The sequence below is a fragment of the Mus pahari genome, chromosome 1 (genome assembly GCF_900095145.1).
Source record: "Mus pahari chromosome 1, PAHARI_EIJ_v1.1, whole genome shotgun sequence".
In the NCBI taxonomy this organism is placed as follows: Eukaryota; Metazoa; Chordata; class Mammalia; order Rodentia; family Muridae; genus Mus; species Mus pahari.
This window is the reverse complement of record NC_034590.1, coordinates 122,542,782-122,554,239: the sequence shown is the minus strand read 5'-3', so window position 1 is coordinate 122,554,239 and position 11,458 is coordinate 122,542,782. Positions and strand designations below refer to the sequence as shown.

The window sequence follows — 11,458 nt, the reverse complement described above, 5'->3', positions numbered from 1 at the left end:
GTGGATGCCTCTACCACAGAGGTGTATGGAGGTTAAACGTGGGCCCTGGCTATCAAACTCAGGTTGTCATACTCGGCCTTCTGTTCCTGCCAGCAACCCACTCTCTAATGAGGACAGGCCAGTGAGGAGCTGGTGGGATCTGACCAGCGGAGAGGCACCTGGCACTTACCTTTGTCACTTTATCCACGGTGTCTTTATCACCAAGAAAGCAAGAGTCTCTCCTCTCTGTGAAATCAGGTGACTTGGTGCTGTGTTCCCAGCCTCGAAAACTCCCTAGATTCTGAGAATTTTTAGCCCTTTCCTCTCCTGACTGGGTAAAGATGTTATCAGGGCAAGTTTGCATTTCTTATCAGGCCCCATTAGTGGCCCTCCAGGGTCTGATTAGAACAGGTCAGACGTACTTAATAAGCAGTTCTCCACACAGCTTCAGGCCCAAAACCTTTAGCCTGGGAAGGGATCATGAAGTGGCTTTGGGTCCTTGGGCTTGTGGCCCTCTCAGAGTGCTTGGTCAAGTAAGTATAAACCGACAGCTACCAGCTGTCTCCCTGGCCTCTTTCTCTCCCCTGTAAAACTGTCTGCCCCTCTCATCCCCTGCCCATCCCATGGTGAAGGAGGAAATGAAATCCCCCTGGCCTTCAACCTTCAGGGGTCCATTCATCAGTGATAGTTTGCCAAGAACCCTGGAAGGCCCAGAGGTCTTGGGGCAAGTGTGCATGCAGCAAAAGTCACATCATGGGCTGTGTGGATGTCTCTCACCAAAATCCTTCCATGCACAACTGGTGCAGCTTTAGGGGTATAGCTGCTACATTGTCTTTTAGATCTCTCTCAGCATGTCTGTCTGTCTGTCCATCTGTCTGTCCCTATAGATCCCCCCCTCCACCCAGACCTCATCATTTCCCACTTTAGCTCCCTAATATTCCCCATTTTTCTCTCCTCCCTCACTTCTGATTGAAACAAGGCGGATCTGAGGGCTGTTTCCACCTGCGTGAAATGATAGGTGCCTGTAATCTCAGCTTTGGGGAGGTGGAGATGAGATGTTAAGAAATGTAAAGTCATCCTCAGTTATATATCAAGTTTGATGCCAGCCTAGGATGCATAAGAATCTGTATATATAAGAAAAGTCAAAGTGGAGTGGGGAGGGGAGTGGGGTTGGGGTAGAACATCTCATCTTCCATCCTTCCTCCCAGGCTACTTTGAGAAGGACAATACACTGGCAAGAGTGTTAGGACAGAAGGCAGGTGTTCCCTACCCATCACCCCCACCCCCAGCAGTCAACGTGAAACGGGTATTGTCCCATCTTCTTTACAGAAAGGGAAGCTGAACGGTTCAGACGGGTCCCAGCCTGGCCTGGAAACCAGGCACCCTCCCATTGTCTTCTCACTGTGTTCTGTGGCCCTTCCCAGTAATTGCCTTCTTTGGAAAACCCACTGCGCAGTTACAATGCAAGGTGTGGTCCCTCGGGTTGCCTCTTGGCGCCCCACGGCGCCGCTGTCTCTCACTTAATTTCCTTCTGGATGCTCATTTAAAGAATCCCTCTGATGAAGATTAAGTCCATGCGCGAAAACCTGCGGGAAAGCCAAGTGCTGAAGGATTACCTGGAGAAGTACCCTCGCAGCCGTGCCCACGTGCTTCTTGAGCAGCGCCGGAACCCAGCCGTAACTTATGAGCCTATGAGGAACTACCTAGACGTGAGTGTGAGCTGGGCCTCCCGAGCGCCTCGTTAGGGCTTCTGCCCTGCCCTGTGGCCCCTCTGAAGAATACTGAATGAGGGCTGAGGTTCCTAATGTCAGAAAGGGTGGGGATCGGGGACTGAGATGGCTCAGCAGTTAAGAGCATCTGCTGTTCAAGTGTGGGCACCTCAGTTCAAGTCCCTAACATTCAGACGGGCGTGGTGGTGCATGCCTTTAATCCCAGCACTTGGGAGGCAGAGGCAGGCGGATTTCTGAGTTCGAGGCCAGCCTGGTCTACAGAGTGAATTCCAGGACAGCCAGGGAAAAACCAAATAAATAAATAAATAAAATCCCTAACATTTGCATAAAATACAAGCTGAATGTAGCCACACACACCTCTGACCTCAGCTGTGGGAGCAGAAACTGGAGAGTAGCTGGGATTTGTGGCCGGCCAGCCTGGCTCCATGCTCAGTGTCCTCCTCTGACCTAAATTTGTACCTGCACATACACAACACACATACACCACACACACACACACACACACACACACACACACACACTTACATGAAAGAAAAAAATTTAATGGGTGAGGAACAGGGACCTGTGTCCCCGGTTGTTCCTCATCCACTACCCCATCTGGAGCTGTGCTGGCTGGTTGAATCAAGCAAAGGCCAGTTACTACCACACAGACATCCTGTTCTATGCCATGGAAGTCACTGAGTACCTGGACTTTTGTTCTTTTTCACAGAGGTGAATCCCTGGGCCCCAAGCAAGGGTAAGCTGTATCTAACCCAAAGCCAGAAAATCCAATTGTAAGTCATGTTAGGTATCTCAGGTAGAGGAGTCCCCACCCGGCAGACTCAGATTTCAACCAATGAACAGCTAGTGAGCTCTGAGATCGGCTGGACCCTGGGCCAACCAGCAAGATGCTGTCATGTCTGATGAGCAAAATCTAGTTTGTTTTTTATTCCTTTGGGTTTTTTTCAAGATAGTTCTCACTGTGTAACTCCAGCTGGCCTGGAATTTGCTATGTAGACCAGGCTGGCCTCCAGCTCACAGAGATCCACCTGCCTCTACTTCCTGAAAGCTTGTACCAAAGGTGTGCGCCACCACACCTGACTAAGCCTAGCTTCTGACAGCCAAGCCACAGAAACAGGCAACGAACAAATGTCCACTGGGCATGGTAGTGCATGCCTATAATTCAAGCAATCAGAAGACCAAGGCAGGAGAATCATGAGTTTGAGGTTAGCCTGAGCTACATAATGAGACCCATCAAGAAGAAAGGGGGAGGAAAGGAAAGAGGAAAAGGCAGTGGGTGGGGGGGATGTAAACACATGCCCAGTGAAAGGACTGGCTGAGTGGTCTTGATAGTAAGTATTGTGACTTTGTAGAAAATAAAGGGCACAAGGGCAAGGGCTACCTGGAAGAGGCACTCAGGCTGGACCCTTTGGGAAAGGATGGAGTGTTCCTAAAAGGCTTGAGCAGAGGCTTAGCAGTGTGGACAGCGCACTCTGGAGGCAGGCACCCCAGAAGCCAGGGGACAGACAAGGCAGCCAGCCTGGCCCTAGCCACAGCCCTCTTTCCTGCAGCTGGTCTACATTGGCATCATCAGCATTGGCACGCCCCCTCAAGAGTTCAGGGTTGTCTTGGATACTGGATCTTCAGTCCTGTGGGTACCATCCATCTATTGCTCCAGCCCAGCCTGCGGTGAGCATTCTGATCTGACCTACCCCACCCTGCGCCACCTTTCATTACCCCTCTTATGCCAGCACACCTAAGGGTCACCTCCTGCCTGTGTCCTGCAGCTCACCACAAAGCCTTCAACCCGCTTCGGTCTTCCACTTTCCTGGTCTCGGGCCGACCTGTGAATGTTGCCTATGGCTCAGGAGAGATGTCCGGATTTCTTGCCTACGACACTGTCAAGGTAAGATGGGAAGCAGAAGCTGCCTCGGGGCTGACTCTGGGTGAGAATGAGGCTCAAGGTTCAGCAGGGAGGGAAGGCCTTTCTGCTCCGACTGGCCTCACCCCTTGTGGGTCCTCCACAAGTGAGTCCTTGCAGCGACAGGTACCCAAAACTCAGAATTGTAGCTCCTTCCCCAAAGGATCCTGCCAGTAGCAAAGAGAAAGAGGTGTGTAAAAATAAACCACTTGTATATGCCACATTCTTCCAGACAATGGGACAGCCTGTGCTCTAGGCCTCTGGCGGCAGCCAAGGGACTTCGAACTCCCAAGAAGAAAAAGCTGAGCACAGATTCAGGAGAGCCATGTTACCTGAGAGGCCTTGGAGGCTTTTGAGAATTAACAAAACCCCTGAGAGTGCATGGGCGCAAACATACTCACACACACACACACACACACACTTTCCCCAGTGTGAATATTTCTGAGAACCTTGGTAGCTTAATCAGGCATGGTGGCACAGGCCTTTCTTTCATCCCAGCATTCTAGAAGGCAGAAGCAGGCAGAGCTCTGTGAATTTAAAGCCAGCCTGGTCCACATAGCAAGTTCCAGGCCTGCTAAGGACACTTAGTGATCCCAGTCTTAAAAACAAAACTAAACTCAACTAAACACCTGAACCAAAACAACCTAAACACCTGGGCTCTCACCTTACAAGGGTGCAGAAAAGATAACCATGGAAAACGCCCTGAAGGAGATGCCCTGTGCTCCACTCATCTTCAGGAGGGATCCTTTGGTTACTCTCAGCATCAGTATAAACTCAAATGACGTCAGGAGTGTGGACCACTGAGGAGCTACCCACCCACTCCTCCCTGGGAGTTGTATCCAAGCAGCCTACGGCAGGGCCAGGGCTCAGTTATACCTTGCGGGTCAGACCGTCTCCCTACCCGCTCTCCCACCCCAAGCCCAGCCATACCACAGCCCCGGTTTCAGAGCCTTACCAGAGCCCCTCTTCCATCACAGATTGGGGACCTCACGGTTGTGGCCCAGGCCTTTGGCCTGAGCCTGGAAGAACCTGGCATTTTCATGGAATATGCTGTCTTTGATGGTATCCTGGGGCTGGGATACCCCAACCTTGGCCTTCAGGGAATCGCACCCGTCTTTGACAACCTGTGGCTACAAGGCCTGATCCCCCAGAATCTCTTTGCCTTCTACTTGAGCAGGTGAGCCTGTGCCAGATCAACCCTTTTTCTAGGCTGTCAGTTGCATTAAAAATTGTTGATCCTCAGACATAGTCTAGTCTAGGTGTCTGCTCGCTATGGCCTGGACACTGTATCTGCTTACATCATCTGCCTCTGTAACTGAACTGCATTGGAGCATTTGTTTCCGTCCTGCCTGTGGCTGCTTTTGCACAGCAGCAGTGTCACTGAGCCAGTCAGTAAGGAGGAATGTCTCCCAGTGTGCACAGCCTCCAGTGCTGACAGTCAGACCCTCTAAGGAAAGCTTGCTGACCCCTTTAGTCCCATCTCTTCAGTCAGAGATAAGGAAACCAAGGCTCTGAGAAAGGCTCTGCCCAAGATGGCCCAGTCTAGTGCTGAGAGAAGCGGGACTCAAACTCAGTCCTCAGGATCCTTCCCCATGATGGTGGTCAGTCCGTCAGCTCTTCAGCTACACTGAGTTGCTGAGGGGCTGAGGATCTGGAGGACAAGGGAGAAGGCAAAGCACAGGTGACAGGGTCCTGTGGATACTTGTTTCTTCCCCACCAAAAGAGGGAGTTGATCCCACATGTGAGAGTGGGATCTGTGTCTGTCTGTGTTTGTGTCTGTGTCTGTCTGTGTCTGTGTCTGTGTCTGTGTCTGTGTCTGTCTGTGTATGTGTCTGTGTCTGTGTCTGTGTGTGTCTGTGTGTGTGTGTCTGTCTGTCTGTGACTGTGTCTGTGTCTGTGTGTGTCTGTGTGTGTGTGTGTCTGTCTGTCTGTGACTGTGTCTGTGTCTGTGACTGTGTCTGTGTCTGTGTGTGTCTGTGTGTGTCTGTGTGTGTGTCTGTCTGTCTGTCTGTGACTGTGTCTGTGTCTGTGTCTGTTTGTGTGTGTGTATGGCTCTGGACTCTTCAGGAACCTGAGTCCTCGGAATCCCAGCACTGTAGCATGACCAAGCAGCTCTAGCATTAAGCAAGTGGTTCAGTTTTTCCCTGCGCCTTGGGAATCTTGAGTCTGCTCCACAATGATCCCTTCAACTACTTCTTACTAAACACCTGCTAAGTACTGAGTGCCACTCTGTATACAGTCTGTGTGAGGATACACAGAATGGGGGCTGGGGGCAGTGTACAGAAGATAAAAAGGCAGTAAACAAAGGAAAATCGACCTCAGCTAGTAACTGTGTCTGTGACAGCAATCTATCAGGCAGAGAGAATCAATAGGCCTGAGGTGGGGGCAGGGCTCCCTGCGATGAAGCTAGTTCAGCGTGAGCTAGAAGGCACATCCTTAGCTACCCTAGGCCTCCGTATTCTGGAAAATGACAATCTAGACAGGTGGACATTACACCCTTCTAGATGCAACCATAAACTTGCTCTGGTTTCCAGAGGGGTCCAAGTGCCCCACAGAATGGCGGGGTGTCCAGAGTCCAGCTCTGTAGCCAATTATTCACTTTTGCCTCTCATGAGCTTCGTAACTGACCTGGAGCAGGTACATGGCCCTTCTTGCCTTAACTTCCCTGCCCACAAATAATGGAGCTCCTAAGGAGGGCTGCTGGGCAGAGCTGTGTGGGTGTGGCTGAGTACACCAGAGCCACTAAGCAGTGCTGGCGGGGCCAGGTGTGCTGATCTGTCTCCAATGGGCGGTAAGCCCTTCCTCCTCTTCTTCCCTTCAGCAAGGATGAAAAGGGCAGCATGCTGATGCTAGGTGGCGTGGATCCCTCCTACTACCATGGAGAGCTTCACTGGGTACCAGTGTCCAAGCCCAGCTACTGGCAGTTAGCTGTGGACAGGTAAGCCACATGCCTGATTCTTGTCCCTGGATGCCACCTCCAACATACATACACACACACACACACACACACACACACACACACACGGAGTAACATAGACCTATGTCCATATATGACAGCATCTACACATAAAATCACACACAAGGTCACTGACATGTACTGACACATGGAGTCATGAGACGATCACACAGAAACACACCTGGACATGACATGTACAGTCTTGGAGACATACATACAGTGCCATGTACTGTGCACACAGACACCCATTCTCTGACACCATAGACAACACCCCTGGAAGCCACACCCTGTAATCCCTCTAGGTCACCTCAGCAAAATTGCAGCCAGAGAAGGTCAGGCCTAGGTCTCAAATGCTAACTGAAGGGCAGGGCTCCTACAGACCTGGATGGGCAGGAGTCTCTGGAAAAGGCCCGTGTAGAGTGGGATGGGTGGGAAGTATGGTCTGAAAACCTGAAAGTGAGATTCGGGCCTGAAAGTGAACAGAGACACCATGAATGAGCATTGTCCTGGGTGTGCCCAGGACTTGGGGCTTCCTGTCCAAAGCAGGTTAAATACTGGGCCCACAGTAAGATTGTCACACTAGAGAACAGATGGAAGCAGATGCAATCCTCCACTGGCCAGGCACCAGGCTAGGGGTGGGAACAGAGAGCCGGGTATCTAGGAACCTGAAACACCTGAACACAGGAGGCTAAAACCTGAGCAGACTCTGCACACACACACACACACACACACACACACACACACACACACACACACTTGCTGAGCATCCTTGTATAAGGTGTCTGAGGAAGGCACTTAGTGACCATACTGTCTAGTAGTGCATACATGGATACACAACTGCTTGCTAGAAATGAGTAAAGGAACCAAGAGAGGGACTGTGAATCTGCAGCTGGAAAAGGAGACAGATAGACTAGAACTTGGGAGATGATGAGAAACCAGCCAAGCAAAGGGTAATGGGCAGAAGGCCCTGAGGCTAGAAACAGCTCAGTGCACTCAGTTACTGAAAGGCAGTGCTGGGGGGGGGGGGAATATAGCGCAGCTGGTAGGATGCTTGCCTAGCTTGTGGGAAAGCCTGGCTCTGATCCCCAGCGTCAGATAAACCAGGTGTGACGGGGTATAGCTCTAATCCCAGCACTTGACAAGCAAAGGCATGAGGATCAGAAGTATAAGGTCATCCTTGACTAGAAATGAGTCTGAGGCCAGCCTGGGCTATGAAAGACCTTGTCTCAAAACAAAGGAAGAAACAAACAGAAAGGAAAGCAAAATATTGTGGGATCCCCCTGGAGTCCCAGCTACTGGGGAGGCTGGAGCAGAGGGGTCCTCTGAGCTCAGACACTGGAGATCAGCTCAGAAAACATAGTAAGAACCTTCAGTCTAGACAAATAAATCAGAAGAGGTAAAGCGACCATGCAGGAGGGTGGGCGTGAAGAGCTGACTGGCTGTTTGAAGTCAGGGAGGGGAGTGTGTTACTGTATGGTAATCCTGGTGTCCACTTTGGTCCCTGCCTCTCAGCATCTCCATGAATGGGGAGATCATTGCCTGTGATGGTGGCTGCCAAGGTATTATGGACACGGGGACCTCCTTGCTGACCGGCCCCCGAAGCTCCATCCTTCACATCCAGAATCTCATCGGTGCCAAGGCTTCTGGTGATGGCGAGGTAAAGGGTCATGTGGGAGGGACACTCTGGGTTTTCCACACAGTACTAACCTCCAGCCAACCCCTCTTTCACAGTACTTCCTCAAGTGTGACACCATCAACACCCTACCTGATATTGTCTTCACCATTGGCAGTGTTACCTACCCAGTGCCAGCCAGTGCCTACATCCGAAAGGTGAGGAATCTGGCAGTGGGGATGCTCTTTACAAGGCTTGGGCTTCTGTGGGCAAGGAAGGCGCACCCTGGTGGTGAATATGTGCAATTACAGGTGCTGCTGATCCCCACCAACAGGGCACTGGGGGGGGGGGGGCACACAATCGTCTTCAAAACCCAGTGTGGCAATTTTTCCTCCTCCCATAAATATTGAGGGGCCAGCAGGGCATGGTGGCACTACTCTGTTTCCCAGGTTGCAGAGGAAAGATGAGGGTAGCTTGAACTGCAGGGTGGTCCAGATGACCCCATGTAAATAGAACCTGGTGGCCCATGCAGGGACAGCTAGATGGATCTGCAGGTAAGGGACATGGAGGACAGTGTGCCAGCAGGCAAATAGATGGAACTAGAAAACATCATCCTGAGTGAGGTATCCAGACCTAAAAAGACATGCATGGTATGTACTCACTTTTACATAGATATTAGCCATAAAGTGCAGGATAACCATGCTACAATCTACAGGACCAAAGAAGCTAAATAACAAGGAGGATCTAAGGGTGGATTCTTGAATCTCACTGAGAAGGGGAAATAAAATAGTCATCGGAGATAGATGGAGGGAGGGAGCTGGATGGGAGAGGGGGTAGGGAGGGGCATGGATGGGCATGGAGATTAGATATGAGGAAAGCTGGAGAGAGAGGACAGAAGAGAGTGGGCAGAAATCAGTCGCTGCGGGGGAGGGGGCTCTCTAGGACGTGCCAGAGACCTGGGATGGGGCAGGCTCCAGGGAGTCTATGAGGGTGACTCTAGTGAAGACTCCTAGGAGCGGGGCTGGGGGGCTGGAGGAGTGAGGGGTGGGGTAGGGGGTGGGGTGTAGGGGGCGCAACACCCCCACCCCCACTTATCCCAGCCTGAGTTCTTATCCCAGCCGTGCAAGTCACTTCTGCAGCAGCCAGAAAGAGCCGTACAGCTCCATGAAAGGAGGACACAAAGCTAAGAGGCAGGACCGGGGACGTAGCTCAGTTGGTAGAATGCTTGCCAAGAATAAGGAAGCCCTGAGGTTGGTCCCCGGCACTGCATTAACTGGGCATGCATGGTATGCACACACCTGCATTCCTCACCAATGGGAGGCTGAGGTAGAATGATCAGAAATTCAAGGTCACACAGGGAGTGTGAAGACAGCTCGGCAATATGACACCCCGGCTCAAAAGGCAGGAAGGAAGAAGCTGAACAGCAGCCGGCTGCTGAGCTCACAGTCGCCCTTCTTTTCCAGGATCGTTCACACAATTGCAGAAGCAACTTTGAGGAAGGCATGGATGACCCGTCAGACCCTGAGATGTGGGTGCTGGGGGATGTCTTCCTGAGGCTGTATTTCACCGTGTTTGATCGGGCAAATAACAGGATTGGTCTGGCTCCTGCTGCATGAGTGTTGGGCCTCCTTCAGGGAATAGCCGGGCATGCCCCTCAACATGGGCTTGAGTGCACACAGGGCATTTCATTCAGGGAGCTGACCCCAGGCTATGGGGAGCTCTGCAAAGCCCTGTTCTGTGTAGGGAATAAAGATTGCATTCACAAAGCCACTGATACCAATGTCTGCGCTCTCTCTCTCTCTCTCTCTCTCTCTCTCTCTCTCTCTCTCTCTCTGGGTTTACAGGATATGTTGGGATTGGATATTTGGTTTGGTTTAGTTTTTGAGTAAAGGTCTCTCACTCTAGCTCAGGCTAGCCTAGAACTCACTATTGTAGCCTGGGGAGATCTCAAACTTTCAGCATGCCTTCTGTCTCAGTCTCCAGAATGTCGGGAAACAACTCCAGCATGAAGTCTCCACGGTAAGAGAAGCCGAGTCCAACAGGCATGAATGACAAGAAAGACTTTAAAACTGACTTAAGGCAGGTGCAGAAGAGAACAGCCACAGGCCTGAAAGCCAACGCGTGTGTGTGCCCTCCTCTCTTCCCCTTTGATTCTCCGCCTCTCAGCTTCTTCCTGTTGTATTTTAGGTCAATGATTTCGCTCCTACCACTGCCAGGATTCCACATCCAAAAGGATCTGGTCAGGAAAGACATGGATGATTTAAAAAAAAAAAATCCTAGCATAGCAAGAGGACTCTTGGTTGGTCCACCTGGAGTGGAGTGTCCATCCTGGACCAAAAATCTTGGGCAGAGGAAAAAGAGATTCTGTGATTGGCTCTGCTTGGTCAGATGGTCTCGTCTGTGACCTGGAAGTAGATTGGCAGTTTCCATTAGAACCATGGGGTTGGGATAAGGAGTAGTCACTGATAAAAGTGGTACCCAACTGTGCTTCCCAGGTTACAGAGGAAAGGTGAGGGTAACTTGAACTGCAGGGTGGTCTAGATGGCCTCATATAAATAGAACCTGGTGGCCAATGCAGGGACAGCTAGATGGATCTGCACGTAAGGGACATGGAGGACAGTGTGCCAGCAGGCAAATGGATGGAACTAGAAAACGTCATCCTGAGTGAGGTAACCCAGACCTAAAAAGACATGCATGGTATGTACTCACTTTTACATAGATATTAGCCATAAAGTATAGGATGTCCTAGATGGATAAGAAGGCTTGAGCTGACTCTTCCAGTGCCTATCCCCCTCCTCACTCAGAAAGATGCTTAAAGTGGAATTAAAACCAGTTCTGGATGTTAGGCCTGGTGACACAGGCCAGGAATCTTAGCACCTGGAGAGGCTGAGGCAGGAGGATTCACAAGCTCGAAGCCTGCCTGGGCTACATAGTGAGTTCAAGACCTGCCCAGGTAACTTAATGATAACCTGTCTCCAGCCAAGAGGTAAAAAAGGAGCTGGAGAGATGGCTTGGCTTACGGCTCTATCAGAGGACCAGAATTCAGATCCTAGCACATAAACAACTGAATTCCACCTCCACGGGCTTTGATACCCACTTCTGGCCTCCATTAGTACACACACACACATACACACATACACATTAACCTTTAAAAAAAAAAAAAAAAAAAAAAAAACGGGTAGAATTAGGACTGGGGCTGTAGCTCAGTGGTAGAACACTTGGCTGGGATAAGCAAAGCACCAGATTCAGTTCCCAGTCCCTGCTCCAAAGAAAGAAAAAGA

General features: G+C 50.9%; 1 protein-coding gene across 1 annotated transcript; it reads left to right on the top strand.

The window, feature by feature from the left end:
• The first annotated feature begins 372 nt into the window (after positions 1-372).
• Positions 373-9,946, top strand: LOC110334266 (pepsin A-5). Its single transcript, XM_021216110.1, has 9 exons — positions 373-512; positions 1,529-1,688; positions 3,260-3,377; positions 3,476-3,594; positions 4,587-4,786; positions 6,431-6,547; positions 8,078-8,222; positions 8,297-8,395; positions 9,641-9,946. The coding sequence occupies exons 1-9, from the start codon at positions 460-462 to the stop codon at positions 9,791-9,793; spliced, it is 1,164 nt and encodes a 387-aa protein (XP_021071769.1). The 5' UTR covers positions 373-459; the 3' UTR covers positions 9,794-9,946.
• Positions 9,947-11,458: the final 1,512 nt, after the last annotated feature.